The sequence below is a fragment of the Chlorocebus sabaeus genome, chromosome 22 (genome assembly GCF_047675955.1).
Source record: "Chlorocebus sabaeus isolate Y175 chromosome 22, mChlSab1.0.hap1, whole genome shotgun sequence".
In the NCBI taxonomy this organism is placed as follows: Eukaryota; Metazoa; Chordata; class Mammalia; order Primates; family Cercopithecidae; genus Chlorocebus; species Chlorocebus sabaeus.
The window spans coordinates 28,498,088-28,513,784 of record NC_132925.1 but is presented as its reverse complement, the minus strand read 5'-3'; the positions used below and the strand labels follow the sequence as shown (position 1 = coordinate 28,513,784).

The 15,697-nt window shown below is 33.6% G+C and overlaps 1 protein-coding gene across 9 annotated transcripts in view; it reads right to left on the bottom strand.

Moving 5' to 3' along the window:
* DZIP3 (DAZ interacting zinc finger protein 3) overlaps positions 1-15,697 on the bottom strand; it is a 96,230-nt gene that overhangs the window by 24,550 nt on the left and 55,983 nt on the right. For all 9 annotated transcript variants that reach the window (XM_007985896.3, XM_007985902.3, XM_038003288.2 and 6 more), the window contains 7 exons: positions 15,182-15,214; positions 13,670-13,839; positions 12,828-12,872; positions 9,641-9,666; positions 6,524-6,689; positions 5,008-5,103; positions 4,719-4,846 (listed from right to left, as the gene is read on the bottom strand). In XM_007985896.3, coding sequence (XP_007984087.3) covers positions 4,719-4,846; positions 5,008-5,103; positions 6,524-6,689; positions 9,641-9,666; positions 12,828-12,872; positions 13,670-13,839; positions 15,182-15,214 — 664 coding nt within the window. The remainder of the gene's footprint in view (positions 1-4,718; positions 4,847-5,007; positions 5,104-6,523; positions 6,690-9,640; positions 9,667-12,827; positions 12,873-13,669; positions 13,840-15,181; positions 15,215-15,697) is intronic.

Here is a 15,697-nt window from a genome sequence, read left to right as displayed (position 1 = left end):
CTTTTTCTGGGATCTTGAAGTGAGAGCTTGGATTATCCACTAAAGACTTTTCTCTTTCTAATGTGTATATTTAGTGTTATAATCTTCTCAGCACTGCCTCAGCTGTGTGGCACAAATTTTGACATACTGTATTTTCATATAAATTCAATGTATTTTGTTTCTCTTGAGATCAATGTATTTTGTTTCTCTTTGACCCATGGATTATTTAGACATGGGTTGTGTAGTTTCCAGGCCTTTGGAGGTTTCTTGGTATCTCCCCGTTGATGTCTAATTTGACTCCATTGTGACCTGAGAACATGCTTTGTATGATTTCAACTCTTAAATTTGTTGTTAAGGTTTGTTTTATGGCCCAGAATATTGTCTATCTTGGTAGATACATCCTGTGGTCACTTGAAAGTATGTGTATTCTACTGTTATCTGGGGTGTTCTATAAATATCAATCAGGTCCTGCTGGTTGATGGTGCTTATTGAGGTCTTCTATATCCTTGCTGATTTTCTGTTTAGTAGTACTATAAATTGAGAGTGGAGTTTGAAGTGTTCAATTATAATGGTAAACTTTTCCATTTCTTCTTTCAGTTCTATCAGGTTTTACTTCATGTGTTTTGAGGCTGTTTTTCGTACATATACCTTGAGGTTCTTGTGGATTGATCCTTTTATCATTAGGTAATGTCCCCCTTTGTGTCCAACAGTCTTCTTTCTTCTGAAATCCATTTAATCTGATTTTAATATAGCCACTCTTACTTTTTTTCATAAACGTCTGCACGATATATCCTTAGCTTTATTCTCATTTAGGTCCCTTTACCCTCCTCACTTTTTGAATATATTGTTGTGTGTCTTCTACATACATTGAATTCCACGAGATGGTGTTAAAATTTTTGCTTCAACCATCAAATATGGTTTAAGAAATTAATAAACAGTAGGAAACTTATTATTTATCTTACTCTTTACTCATTCTGATGGTCTTCTTTCCTTTCTGAAGTTTCAAGCTTCTACTATATATATATTTTTAAAGTTGAGAGACTTTCCTATAGCCATTCTTTAATGGTAGGCTATGTGAATTTGCTAGCAATAAATTCTTATAATTTTCCATCATCTGAGACTGTTTTTATTTTCTTCTATTCCTACACAATATTTTTGCTAAATACAGGATTCATGGTTCTGCTCTTTTCTTTCGGTAATTGAATAAACTGCCACTTCATTCTGGCCTTCATGGTTCCAAATGAAAAATCTGTTGTCATTCAAATTACTGTTATCATAAGTAATGTTTTTCTCTGCCTGTTTTAAGTCTTTTCTTTGTTTTTTGTTTTCAGAAGTTAAGTTATGATGTGTCTTAGCATGGATTTGAGTTTTTGCTACTTGGGGTTCACTTAGTTTTTGAATTTGTAAATTTATACATTTCATCAAATTTAGGAAATTTTCGGTATTTCTTTGAATACTTTTTCAGTCTCTCATTCTGCTCTCTTTTTGAAATTCCAGTGACAAGTACTTTAGCTCTTTTGTTATTGGCTCAAAGGTCCTTTAGACTCTTTTTAATTTTTTTCCCCCAGTCTATTTTCTCTTTTTTCTTTAGATTGAGTTCATTCTATTAATCTGTCCCCACGTTCACTGATTCAATCCTCTGTTATCTCCACTTTACTAGTGATTACATCCAGCAAGTTTTAATTTCAATCACTGTATTTTCTAATATATAATTTCCATTCTTTATTATAACTTATTTCCTTCCTGAGATATTCTAGGTTTTCATTTGTTTCAAGATTTTGTTGAAGCATTTTTATGATGGTTGCTTTAAAATCCTTGTCAGATAATTCAAATATCTGAATAATATTAATACTGTCATTTGTTGGTCTTTTGTCTTTCTTGTCTTAATTTCCTGGTTCTTGGTATGATCTATGTTTTTTAATGTAGCCTAGATATTTTGAATATTATGAGACTCTGGGTTCTATTTAATCTTCCTATTTTTAGCAGGCAGTCTCCTGTTGAGGTATAATGTAAAAGCCAAGGAGGTGTGTATGCATGGCTTTGCACTGAGCTCTACCAAATGCACCCCAGGAAAAGTGGGCACTGACTCACACTGCCTCAATGCAGATGAGAGTGTCCAAGTTCAGCTCCCCTCCCAGCCCAACTGACACCTTCCCATGAAAGTGGAGCACCAGCTCACATTGCCTTTTTGCCTCCAAGTGGAAAATAAGATCGGCTCCTTGCTGGGCCCTGCTGACATTAGGAAAGGAGAAAGCAAAGGACTGACTTGCAGTACTTTGTTGCTGCAGGGTGGAAGCAGAAGTTCAGCTCCCTATTGTGCCCTTCTGGCACCAGCTGAGGGAAGGGGTTAAAAGGGAATGCCAACTAGCCCCATGGGTGAAGTCTTAATTCCTAGTGAGAGGGAGTAAGGATGAAGCTAGTATTGACTAGCTTTGTCTCAGACTGGCTTAAGTAACCTTGGTGCTGGGTAGCAGTAGAGGTTCAGCTTTCAGCTGGACCACACTGACACATCCTGGCAGAGGAATTAAAGCACTGTCTCCTTTTCCCCAGTGGAACCTGGAAGTCAGCTGCTTGCTTAGTACTGCCAACACTACCCCAACAGGAAAATAGGATTGCTGCTACTTACTTAGGTGGGAGAATCAGCGTGTACTGCCTACTTCCAAGGGGTGGTGTGGGGCCACTGGTGTGTGGCTGCAGTAGGGTGGGTATTGTCAAAAAGCCTTTCTATTGTTATAATTTCATTTTACTGATCCTTTGGCTAGAAGGGACAGGCTTTTCTAGAGTTTTTCTCCCCCTGTGCTTATTAACAATTCCAGGTTGAAGGCTTCCAAAGTGTCCCGAGATATACGGAAGGCAGAGAGAAAATTTACTGCCAGCTCATTCCTCAAGTCTCAATGTCTTTAGACAGCATGCTTTCTTATTCCATCTTCTAGAGCGTCCCTATGCTTGTCTGTTTCGTTACATCCAGGGTGTTAAAGTTTCAACAAGAAACAGCTGTAAGGAATGGGACTATACATCTTGGTGGACCTGGAAGTCTCTGTTTTATGTAATTCTATCCTTACATGTTAATCTACACTCTCCATTAGATCATAATGAATGTCTCACACATCTTGGTATCTTCTACATGTGGCTTCCGTAAGTTTTCTAATATAGTGGGCCCTTGATGTTTGGTGAATGCCCAACACAAAATGTTCATTTTTGTGAAGACATATGCATCACCTAAAGTGGACTGCTTATAGCCTCAAGCATACAGAGTGAGTGCATGGATCTGTGGTCAAGAGTTGCGGAGGGATATCTTCAGATGGAAGAGAGGCAGCTCATCTACATTGATGGCACTGCTTTTCTAATCTCTGATATTATATGACATATTTCTGGATTGGTCATCCAGATGAAGTTCTGAATGCTGAAGTACAGTTTGTTTCTTTTTTTTTTTTGGTTTTTTGTGAGTTTTGCTCTTGCTCCCCAGACTGGAGTGCAATGGCATGATCTCGGCTCACCGCAACCTCTGCCTTCCGGGTTCAAGCAATTCTCCTGCCTCAGCCTCCCAAGTAGCCGGGATTACAGGCATACACCACCACACCTGGCTAATTTTGTATTTTTAGTAGAGATGGGGTTTCTCCATGTTGGTCAGGCTGGTCTTAAACTCCCAACCTCAAGTGATTCACCCGCCTCAGCCTCCCAAAGTGCTGGGATTACAGGCGTGAGCCACCGCGTCCAACCTAAAGTACAGTTTCTTAAGTCATCGCAGCCAGCTTCATTTGTCTAAGTTTTCTTAAGTCCTCACAGCCTTCTGAACTTGAAGGATCTCTCTAACTTTAGTCAGGATAAGTCTGACAATGTTTGTGAGTGAAATTATGTTGTCAGAACTATGGCATCTAGTTCTTCCTGATAACCCCTTCATGTGGTAGATACAATATATGAAAGAAAAATTAAGACCTAAATCTCTGGCAAATATTTCCCCAATTTTGTAAGAAATATCTTGGACTCCCCACTCAAAGACATTCAAAGCACTTGTCTATTCTCCCTATCAGCTTTCTAGAAACCGCAATGGATTTTAAACTAGACTTCTTGGATGGCTGGTGTCTTATGGTATTACTGTTTATTAAAATAATGTGCTACAAACTATGCTACTATTTAAACAAATACAGGTTGGAAGCAGTGATTAGTACAAAAAGAACAAAGCAGGTTACTAATTTTTCCCTAAGTCAGCCAGAATTTTTGATCTGAAGGCATTTAATACTTCAGGTTTAGGAGAAAAGAGATTGGGGTAAGGGGGGAAAGAGTCTCCCCCATTCAATCAAACAAACATAAAGATTTGTTTTCAGTCTCGCAGGCTTAGAACAGAAATGAGAGACCAACATAAAAATACACTCAACTGATTCCTTGGTGTCTTTAAAGAATGTACTCATATACTACAAAGAAACAGCCAATCATTGGTCACATTTTTACAAATTAGAGTCATGACCTGAAAGTTAATTATTTTTCTCATGTAATTCTATTATCTTCACACTTGTTCAGCCAATACATGAAAAGTTTGATATATAGTGTGAGCAGCTGCTTATTTCTCAATCCAGTTGGCAAGACAAAATACGGTTGGTTTTTAAACAAGTGCAGTCTTGTGGTTAGAACTCTAGTTCCTTACGTGTAGTCACAGTGCCATCTAGCGGTTATGCAGGGATTAACTATTAAAGATATGGAACAAACCCAGAATTTCCCTTTATCAAAAGATTTACACTTACTTGGAAACCTTATTGATTCCAAAAGCCACTTGTTGATTAAGAGACGCGATAATTTTGTCTTTCTTTTTCATCTGCATTTGGTTTTCTTGCCACCGAAAAGTCACTGTTCTCAACTGTCTTTTGAAATCCTGATCAATAAAAAATATTATTTCAGATAATTACGTTCAAGTCACCAGAAATTGAAAGAAAAAAGCAAACAAACTAAGTTCTTTTCAAACAGAAAGCACCAGTAAGTTTAATATTTGAAATACTTCTCACTTCCCTCAGATCTAATGGCAAAAATACTTACTTCACACTGATAGTGCAATTTATAAAGCTGCCTTTGACGAGCAAGCCTTTCCTTTTCAGTTTCTCCATAGTCTGTAGTGACTTTGCCAGCTGAGCCCTATTGAGCAAAGGAAATATGCATGTATTATTTTCCTCTAAAAAAATCATTAATATTTTAGATATCCGAAAGGGATTTCAAGTTGCCATCTAACTCCTTTCACGTTTTTTGTCTCAAGTCAAACACCCAATTTAGATAAACCCACCTCCCCTCAATTACAGCATTTAATAAACAGTACCAGATACTTGCCTGTTGCTGCTACTGCTGGATACCACTACCTGCATGCTTACCTTTTCTTTAGCATTTTCTTTGTAATGCTTTTATGTTGTAAGAACCAAATGACATAGGCAGTCATTATTTTCATTTTAGAGATGATAAAATAGTGAGTAACTTGCCCCAAATCACAGACAGTAAGTGGAGGAGCCTGCATTCTAAGGCAGTCTTAATTGCCCACGCACTTAATTATTATATGGTATCATTTGAGTTTAATGTTCTATTTATCTACTAGATTGTAAATATTATCCATAGATTGTAGAGACTCTGTCTTAGCATAGCTCTTGACACAATATGCAGATGATAAACAGGTTTTATGAATAAATTTTTTTAAAGATATGTGACATTTTAATTCTATCTTTTGAGTTCCCATAGTCTCATGGTTATAAAATGAAAACCAGAGATCTCATATTTAAACTGTAGTGTGATATCCAGAGCTAAGAATATGTCACTTCAGTTAACATGTACTATTCTAATTAGGAGAAAAAAGGTATGACAATTATATGAATGTTGTACTATCAGCCAAGGAATCATTTGCACTAACTGTACCCTTAGACAATGAGGATTCCTACATATTACATACCACTATATTTAAACAGCAGAGCAGGTTATCATTGAATTCTCATTAGTAGGCAAAAAAAATTGTTTTTAAAAAAATCATTTTATTTGCTGTTGAGCACTTAAATCGTGTTCACATGCCTCTTCACATACAGGTACATCATTCCAAGCAGTGACTACTACCAGGAATGGAGCCAGAAAAAAAAATGATTATACATCAATATTTTTTGTAGATGTTTCATTATAACAATCATATTTAATTTTTTAAAATGAAAGCAGCTTTATATTACAAAACTATTTTTCTCATGACATGTAATCTAGTAGGATTATGCTAGTCTTTTTTTTCCCTTTGTGGTATTTGAAAAACCTTTGCAAGAAATGCATTTGTAATTAACTTTGCCCTATATTTAAAGCCAGGAAATGGTTTGAGGGCTAAAGTGAAGTTTCCAGCTCCTAGGGGTTCTTTGTTTTCTTATTCTATTTTCCTTCATATATCCCTCCTTACCTTTTATGTTTTTCTCTTTCTCCTCACAAACAGTATAAACCACTGGGCTTTTCAAAGGGTCTTGCTGTTTAAAGAGTCACGGGAAAAACTCTAGATAACAAATGAAGCTAAAAGAAGGCCGGCACCCTCTCTAATCATACTTACCTGCTCTATCATGTCCAGAATATGCAATTCATCCAGGCTATAGAACTTGTCTTCCATTGCAGAATCCTCTTGAACATCACTTGCATCATCTTTTATAGGTCTACTGACTGAGTGTGGATTTGCTTGTTCTTTCTTCAACTGCTCTTCCTTTTCTACCATATATGAGCTGTAGTGGTGACATAATCAATGTGAGCTTTTACAATTGTATAGTGAATTTTCATCTAAGCTATTGCTTCCAAAGAGTATTATACTGGTGTCATAAGATGGTCAGCATTAGAAGGGTTCATGACTAAAGAAAGTTTGGATAGTGTTCATACTGAGTCTTTCTTTTGAAGATTCATATGAATATTAGCATATTTAAAGTAGCACTCAATCAAGGTACCTATTTAAATTCTGTTCATGCCACTGTTTTCAAGAATTATGACACTACAGAGTTCACTTTACAAATTATAACTAGTAACATCAGTTGCTTTAGAAAACAGTACTTTCAGGAATATTGGCAAGCATTTCCACATCTGCTGTATTATTTTACCATCATAACATTCTTTGTTCCCCCTTAATTTTCTTGACAAGTAGGTTAGTTTAAGCAACTTCAGTGATTAGGTCCAATGTACGTTTAAATAGAGAGTTGAAAACAGCAATATAAAATAGACTGTAAAATGGAGGTTTCTTTTGTAACAGAACTTTTAACAAGAACTACAGTAATAACATGGATTTTAGTAACGACACTACTAACAGAGACCACTTTTAAAAAATGAAAATACTATCTATATATACAATGGCAATTAACCAATTTCTACACTTTTTTTCTAAAATTTAATTGCATGCTACTGTCCTTTAACTTGGCCTACTACTTAGTAGCTCTAAATTTCCCTTCTAATCTCTTTGAATAGCAACAAGAAATAGGAGTATTTTTACTTAGAGTGTGATATGACTCAATTTAACTAGTGAATAGAAACTCTAGGGATACATTATTACTTTTTTAGAACACTTTTGAGATCTAGAAAACAATGAAATGTAATGCTTGTGGAATAATTCATAAAATACTATATAAGTAGTAATTAGGTATTACTGAGGTATTCTAGAGTGACCCAAATATTCTGAAAAGTTCGATGAAATCAATTGCTTGTGTAGACCACTGATTCTCAAACTCAATTACTTTTCTACGCTACCTGAAGAGCTTTTAAAAATTAAATGTTTCCAGGCACCCCTACAACTGTAAAAATATAAATGAATTTGTGTTTTTCTAAAGTTCACTAAGATTATTCCTAAATTTTTTAAAGTACACTCAGGCATTGCTTAACAACAAGGATATTTTCTGAGAAATGTGTCGTTAAGCGCTTTTGTCGTAACATATCATAGAGTGTTATTACACAAAACTAGATGGTACAGCCTACTACACATATTGCTCCGAGGCTACAAACCTGTTATAACATATTATAACATATTACTGTACTGAATATGACAGGCAGTTGTAACAAGTGTTTCTGTATTTAAACGTATCTAACATAGAAAAATTACAGTAAAAATACAATATAAAACATAAAATATTGTATACCTGTATAGGGCATTTACCATGAATGGAGCTTGTAGGACTGGACAGTGCTCTGGGTGAGTCAGTGAATGAGTGGTGAGTACTGTATACTACTGTAGACTTTATAATAAATACCACAAACTTAGGCTACACTAAATTTATAAAAAGTAAAGTAATAGCACTACAATGTTATGATAGCTACACCACTACTAGGCAATAGGAATTTTTCAGCTTCATTATAATTTTATGGGACCAACATCATACCTGAGGTCCGTCCTTGATCAAAATGTTGTTATGCAGTACAAGACTACACAGTAACAGCATTGAGATAATATAGGAAAATGGTCATATTTCTAAGATGTAAACTGAAGAATGAAGGGGTGAAATTACAAGGATGTTTGGGATTGAAAACACTTCAATAGAGAACAAAATGTCAAAGGAAGTATGAAACAAATGTGAAAAACATAGATAATTGTTGAATCAGAGTTATAGGTATATATGTTATATATATACCATTCTCTTTACTTTTTGTGTATATTTGAAAATTCTCATTTAAAGACAAAGCTTCCTAGATGATCTGATCATTATCCAGATTTGGATCCACTGTGTAAGCAAGATGAGCAAAGTGATTGATGACATTGTTTTATCTTTATTAAGCTATATTTATGGCATTTAGACATAGCCTAAAAACAAAACAAAACAAAACTATTGCTCCAGTGGTTCAACTTGTTGCCAAAGAAAGTGAAAACCCATTTTAAATGATGAACTATTTTATATATCAAGTGGATCACATTAATTGAAAATATCAACAACAAGTGATAGCTTTAAAGTTAACAAAATATGTTCTTGCTGCTGTTTTAAAGATATCTTACTTTATGTCCTCAGAATTCTCCAAAGCCACTACTATTCAATTAACAAACTTTTTGGTAGGAATAATGATCTCTTCATTAGACTGTCTCCATCCCTTCCTTCATCTACTACACTGTTATTAATCACGCACAATACATGCAAAATACAGTGATTATTTTGCCATTAAAATGTTTCCATTAAAGGTTCAAAATTCACTGTGAATAATTGGATTAAAAAAATGCACGTTAAGTCTTAAAAACAACAAAGCCAAACTTTTTGGTAAAAGGGGTTACTGGGACATAACAAAACTAGATGGTATAGCCTACTACACACCTAGGCTATATGGCATAACCTATTGCTCCTAGGCTACAAACCTAGGAGTGATGCATCCTTTAAAATTAAGTCTTAGTTGAGATTTGGTCTAGACTACAATGTCTAGACTAAAATACAGTCTAACTACAATGTAGACTATATTTTAAAATGACTCAAGTAGCCTTAGAGAAAAATGGTAGGAGGTTCTATTCTTCCAAAGCAAATGATAATTAAACGTTAAATGATCATTTAACTTTTTTGTTACTTCCTATAAAAAAGCAGCAACTTATTAATTATTAAGACAAGGAACTATCCTTCTTCTCTTAGAAAACTTCCAAAAGGAAGGAAGCTTGTGTCGTATTAGGAAAGTATGCCTTAAAAATACTAAGAAAAACTTAAAAATTAAATAAACTAATACTTACACTTGGTCTTCTTTTGAGTCTTTATTCTGAAAAATAACCTAAGAATTAGTAAACTATATCAAAACAACATAATAGTAATATAATTACATTTAGGTCAGTGTTTCTCAAAAAATTTTTGATCATAACTAAAGAAATATATATCATGATGTCATATGCACTTACACATATACTTTTATACCTAAGTATAAAACTGAAATATAAGTTTCATGAAATAAAACTTACTCATATTGTATGTGATGAACTCTAGTATTTTTTATTCCTATTTATTTTATTTCCTTTTTTTAAAATGGCAGCTGTGATCTACTAAATTGGTCTTATAATCTACTACTGAGTCTTGAAACATGACTTCAAAATCACTGATTCAGATGAGAGGTGAGTATTGGAGATGTGTTTGTACCTATTGATATACCTTTGGACACAATGTATATAATTCCAATTTATTCCTACACTAACTACAAGGGTTCTTGAAAACCTATATATAAGGAGAAATCAGACAGATACATTAAGAATCTCAGAAAAAGAAGTGTTAAGATCACATTTGAAAAAAATCTTAAAGTCCTAAATTTCATGTTCATTAAAATAAAACTATAAAGGCAGCATACCAAATAAAGGTAATATCAATGGCATTTAACATGCATTAAACTAAGAGTATTACGCTGTTAATTTCTACCATCTCTTGCATACAAGAAACTTCAGGGTCTCCTTCTCTATAGATACAATGCTGTGTGTACAAATTTGTTTAGCTTTCTTGTCTGTATACTAAGATTTTTGTGTTTCAGTGTCTGTCCTTATGCTTAATGTTCAGTAATGTCCAGTACCAATTTGATTCTATGTTTTAGAATTACTGACTCCTGCCTTTGCTCTAGTGTACTTGAATACCTGAGTTGAAAAGACTTTTGATTGTTCACAATAAACACATCTAGCATAATGGATTATTTCTCAAATTCCCTTTTGGCTCTTCCCACGACAACTTTATGCATGAATGTATCAGCCTCGTATGGCTGATACATTCATTGGCATAAAGTGAGATTGGCCAAGGTCACCCGATTTGATGAGCTGGATTTATTTCCTGTCACGTTTCCTTTTTCCCAACACTTCATCACAGGTCTTCTCTTCTTTTGCCCAACTTAACCCTGAGTGGAGGATGTGAGGATCTTATTACCCCCAAAAGAGTAATTTATAATTTGGATATATTAGAAGCCAAATACTAAATACTTAACTGAAGAAAGGGAACATATAGAGTAGTTACAAAGTTCCTATACATACTAGTTAGAAGTTATCTGTACTGCCCCTCTATTTGCTATACAAATTTTACTTTTCCTTCATATTCTTTCAGAGAGTCCCTGATAGGTATTTTTAGGATGTAAGTCAGACATATTATGTAATAAAATAAGTAAAAGAGGACAGTTTCACTCATGGAGACTTTGTCAGCACTAACACAAGCAAATTTCTACATGCTAGAATTTTTCATGAGCACTTCTGATTAGAGAGTTTGGTTGATTTTACTTTTTTTTTTTTTTGAGATGGAGTCAGTCTCCCTCTGGTTGACTTCACTTTTTATAACTGGTTGCTTTGCGCTATAACTAGACAATTCTTTGTGCCTACAATACAGTAACTGATTATTTGAATAAGACTATTCCATATGAAGTAATAATATGCACAAATTTTTAGCATTTCATAGGTCCTAGGACATTTTTTAGGTCCCACTTTAAAATTTAGGTGAAAGATATAAGATCTCTCTTTTAATGTCCAAATTTTATCTTGATAAAATTATCTTACTTTCAGAAAGTATTTCAACTTCACTTAATAATATAAATTGAAGAAAATCTTAGGATGTTAAAGAAACAAAAGTTCCTAGATATTTGCTGACATTTAATTTAAAAAATTAATATTACTAGTCACGAATTTTTGAGTGGTGTAATTATATTTATAATAACAAACATATTATTTCTAGTTGTGTTTGTTACCTTTTTAATTTCAATTTGAAGTAGAAATGGGATTGTACTAAAATTTGAGAACTTGAGCATTACCATATTTTAATTGAATGGCAGTAAAGGCAAGACACACTATATGCCCTTGCAACTTAGTTTGGTGGTTTGACAGCTGTGAATTCACTTGGACAGTTTTATGTAGTATTAGACCTATGACTTACCAATACTTTGGCAAAAATTAAAAATATCATCAAAATAACAAATTAGTTTGTTTTATCAGATAAGAACTGTCTAAAAGTAAGGAAAAATCTTCATACTCATGTCTTTAAAAAATAAAATTTAACTTTCATAACTTTTAAGTAAAATAAATTATAATAAATGATTGTTAAATAAAACAGTGATATTTTACTTATCAGATTCGAATATAAATTCTTTTTTAAATCTTGACTTCATAAGTATTTTACAAATTCATCTTCATTGTCTTAAGTTTCATTAATGATTACAATTCGTTTACACTTTCCAATGACTAACAACATGGGCTTACCAGATTGTGGTTGGGTAAATATCCTCATTCAATTTATTATATACAGAATATATCAAGATTTTAAAAATATTTTTCAGGCTAGAAAACAATGTATTTTCACCACAAAGTTGCATAACATGGTGGTTAGCTATATGCTTGATTACAAAAAGACATGTGGCTTTCCCTTATAGTTTTCCTAGCAGTTAAGAGACTCACTGCTAAAACTGTGCTAGATACTGACTTGTATCTAGCAACTGACAAATATCAAAAAAGCAGCAATGCAAGAGGTTTGTATTTGTACCTTTTTGTGCACATTATTGCATTTTTGGCATAGTCTCAGACAAAAAGAAAAAAATCAAGATTTCTTAAAAGTTTTGAAAGCTGCTTCTAAACATATCAATAAAGATATGACAAAGAGCTGTTCTTAAAACAATGAGTATGCATTTTTAAAATAAGTGGTATCTAGAAATTAATGAAATTTTCATGTGACTAATTCAGTCTATATATATGCAAATGTATAAATTACGATTTAGGGAAATATGAAATATAATTTCATACTTCAGAATCATTCAGGATATAACATATGCAGACTTCTCTATAATCATATATTCAGTAAGCTATTGAATCATTTGTGCTATATGTCTATTTGAACTAATTTAAGTTCTAACAATGAATTCATGTATTTAATCAAGTGTTCATAATCAGTTATTACAATGCTATTATAGTCTCTTACCTTTTTATTCTTAGTCTTTTTCTTTTTCCTTTGTTTACTCTTAACCTAGTAGATAAAAAATTATTAAATATGTAATTCAAATTGTCCAATGGGTTATTTTGCAAAATATATCTCCTCTAACCACTAAGATCTTTTGTTTTCTAATATTATAGATATTTCTTTCTAGATTCTATGGAAACAATTATTTTTGTTTTTATCATTTTTATCTTAATCCTAGTTTTCTGTCCTTAAATAATCACTGATGAATAAAGGTACGACACATCATGTCAATAAAGTAGGTTACTAATAAAAGTTCACAGATGCTCACTTACACACATGGATATGAGTAACAAAGGAGGAAGGCACTTTTTAAAAAGCAACATATTCATGCCTATAAGATGAAAGATCTGAGAAGAATTTAGTGACTATATAATAACCATTACCACTTATTTGTAAAGAAATATGGAGATTCCATTCTGGATGATTTACATTCTGCCTCTGTGCAAATGGTTTTGAAATATCCCACTTTTCTCTTCCTTTCTTTCCTCTCTATTTTAGACTATACTTTCTTCTACTTTCTAATACCTTCCCACATCCACTTCAATTGGGAATAAAAAAAAAAATTACAATCTAGCATAATGCTTGCCACATAAGTATTTAAGAAATGATGGCAAAATAAATGGTTATGGCAGGAAAGATTATGGAAGGAAGTACTGAGGAAAGGACCATTCCAATTCAAGCTCTATATAAACACTATGAAAATATAAGCTAAAATTATCTGGGATGCTTTAAGTACAGCACATGCAACAAATTAAAGGCCCAGAATAAGTTCTTCTAACTCAAATATTAATGAGAGCTTATACTTCCTGGAGATCTTTAAGAGATTCTGTTGAAGATTCACTGGGTATTGAGGCCCCATCTTTATTAAGTTCTGCAAACTGTATTTCAGGGTTTGATTTCACATTTATATTGTACTCCATGAGAGGTGGACTTAGTTCTTCTTCCTCATTCTGTAACTCTTCTATTTCAATACCTAAACATTAAAGACAAAATTCTCAAAATCTAGATGAAAGCAATTTCAGCTTATCAATATTAAAATGTTTGCCAAAAAAGCAACATTCACAAAATAGAAATAAAAGATATCTTACTCTTTTCAATTACTCGATGAAAATGTGATGTTCATTTATCAATTACCAAATAATATGTGCAAACACCAGCCTGGAACTAACCAATATGAACCTGAGTGCTATGTTACCTACTGGAATCTTAGGTAGACTCTAGATATTAGATACTGTAGAACTTAAGTAGACTCTAAATACTAACATTTTGCATGTCCTGACTTTGATCCTATTAATACTTCAACTCGTATTATTTTAGCACATACATCTGAAATATAAAGAATAAGAAGATAGAAGATCTATTTTTTCTGTTTTCTTTCTTTTTCATAATAGGGGTGTGAGCCCCCTATTACGTGATCTTTTCTTTGAGACTTTGCTCCTTGATACTGGCCCAGAGACTCAGTCTCAAAACTTGTGGACTTTGTCTGACTGGTCTCTGAGAGTCCAGCATTTTATCCCAAACAAATCTGTGGTGGTATATTTTTAAGTATAATTTTAATTGAAGAATATTAATATTAAGAATATTAAAAAAACAGCAGCACAAAAATGGAAATAAAAAAATTACAACTTATCACCTGGCAAAAAAAGTATATAGCTATAAACAACAGACAGACTAAATGAAGTTATACACGCTAAACACCAAACAGAGAAAGCAGGAAGGTATTTTTGCCTGCTGAAGTTTTTGTGACTAAAACGTTAGAACATAATCTTTGGGAAAATCCTGGAGCACATGCACTAAGCCAAAGGCAGAATAAAGCTCATTGTTGATTCAGCAGACCAGGGGTGATTTGATCACATGATTTTCCAATTTCTTTTTTTTTTGGAGACTGAGTCTTGCTCTGTCACCCAAGCTGGAGTGCAGTGGCATGATCTTGGCTCACTGCAACCTCTGCCTTCTGCATTCAAGCGATTTTCCTGTCTCAGCCTTCTGAGTAGCTGGGACTACAGGCACCCGCCACCACACCTGGCTAATTTTTGTATTTTTAGTAGAGATGGGGTTTCACCATGTTGGCCAGGATGGTCTCGATCTCCTGACCTTGTGATCCACCTGCCTCAGCCTCCCAAAGTACAGGGATTATGGGCGTGAGCCATTGCGCCTGGCCCAAGTTCTTCACAATTATAGTTTATCATTTAGTTTATCTGATCAAATAAAAATTCCATAGGTATCTCTTGTTAAAAAGTCATTTACACATTTTATTTTTAAATATATTTACTTAAAATACTTAAAATACACATTTTATTTTTAAATATACTTACGCTGACTGCCCGTTATTGACTGTAGAGCAATTCCTATAATACATAAAGAAAAATTTTAGATGTACAATTGCAAATGCAACAAATGAATGTCTGGCTAGGATTAAGAAAATGCAGAATATTTTTATATTGCACCAATTTATTCTATAAGTAACTGGAAAAATAACCAGCTTTGCTCATCAATTCAGTTTAGACAAGACACAATCTTTAGATTATCACATAAAGGTTATAAACCCATGATTAGAGAAAAAAAAAGTAAACAAAAATGTGGTATCACAGATAAAGCCTAGAACCCAAGCACGTTAAACCAAGTGACAAATACTTATGTTTACAGTCTAAGGCCATGAAACAATAGTTAATTACACGGCAAACCTCCACTGAAAGTTGGGACCTTTTTAGCAATCTGATTTATCCAGATCAGCACTTGCTCTCCTTGCCCATTAATGCTGAGCACTACAATGTATATCAGGCTGTGTTAAGCTCCAGAGATTGAATGGCGAAGAAAAAAAGGACAATCTT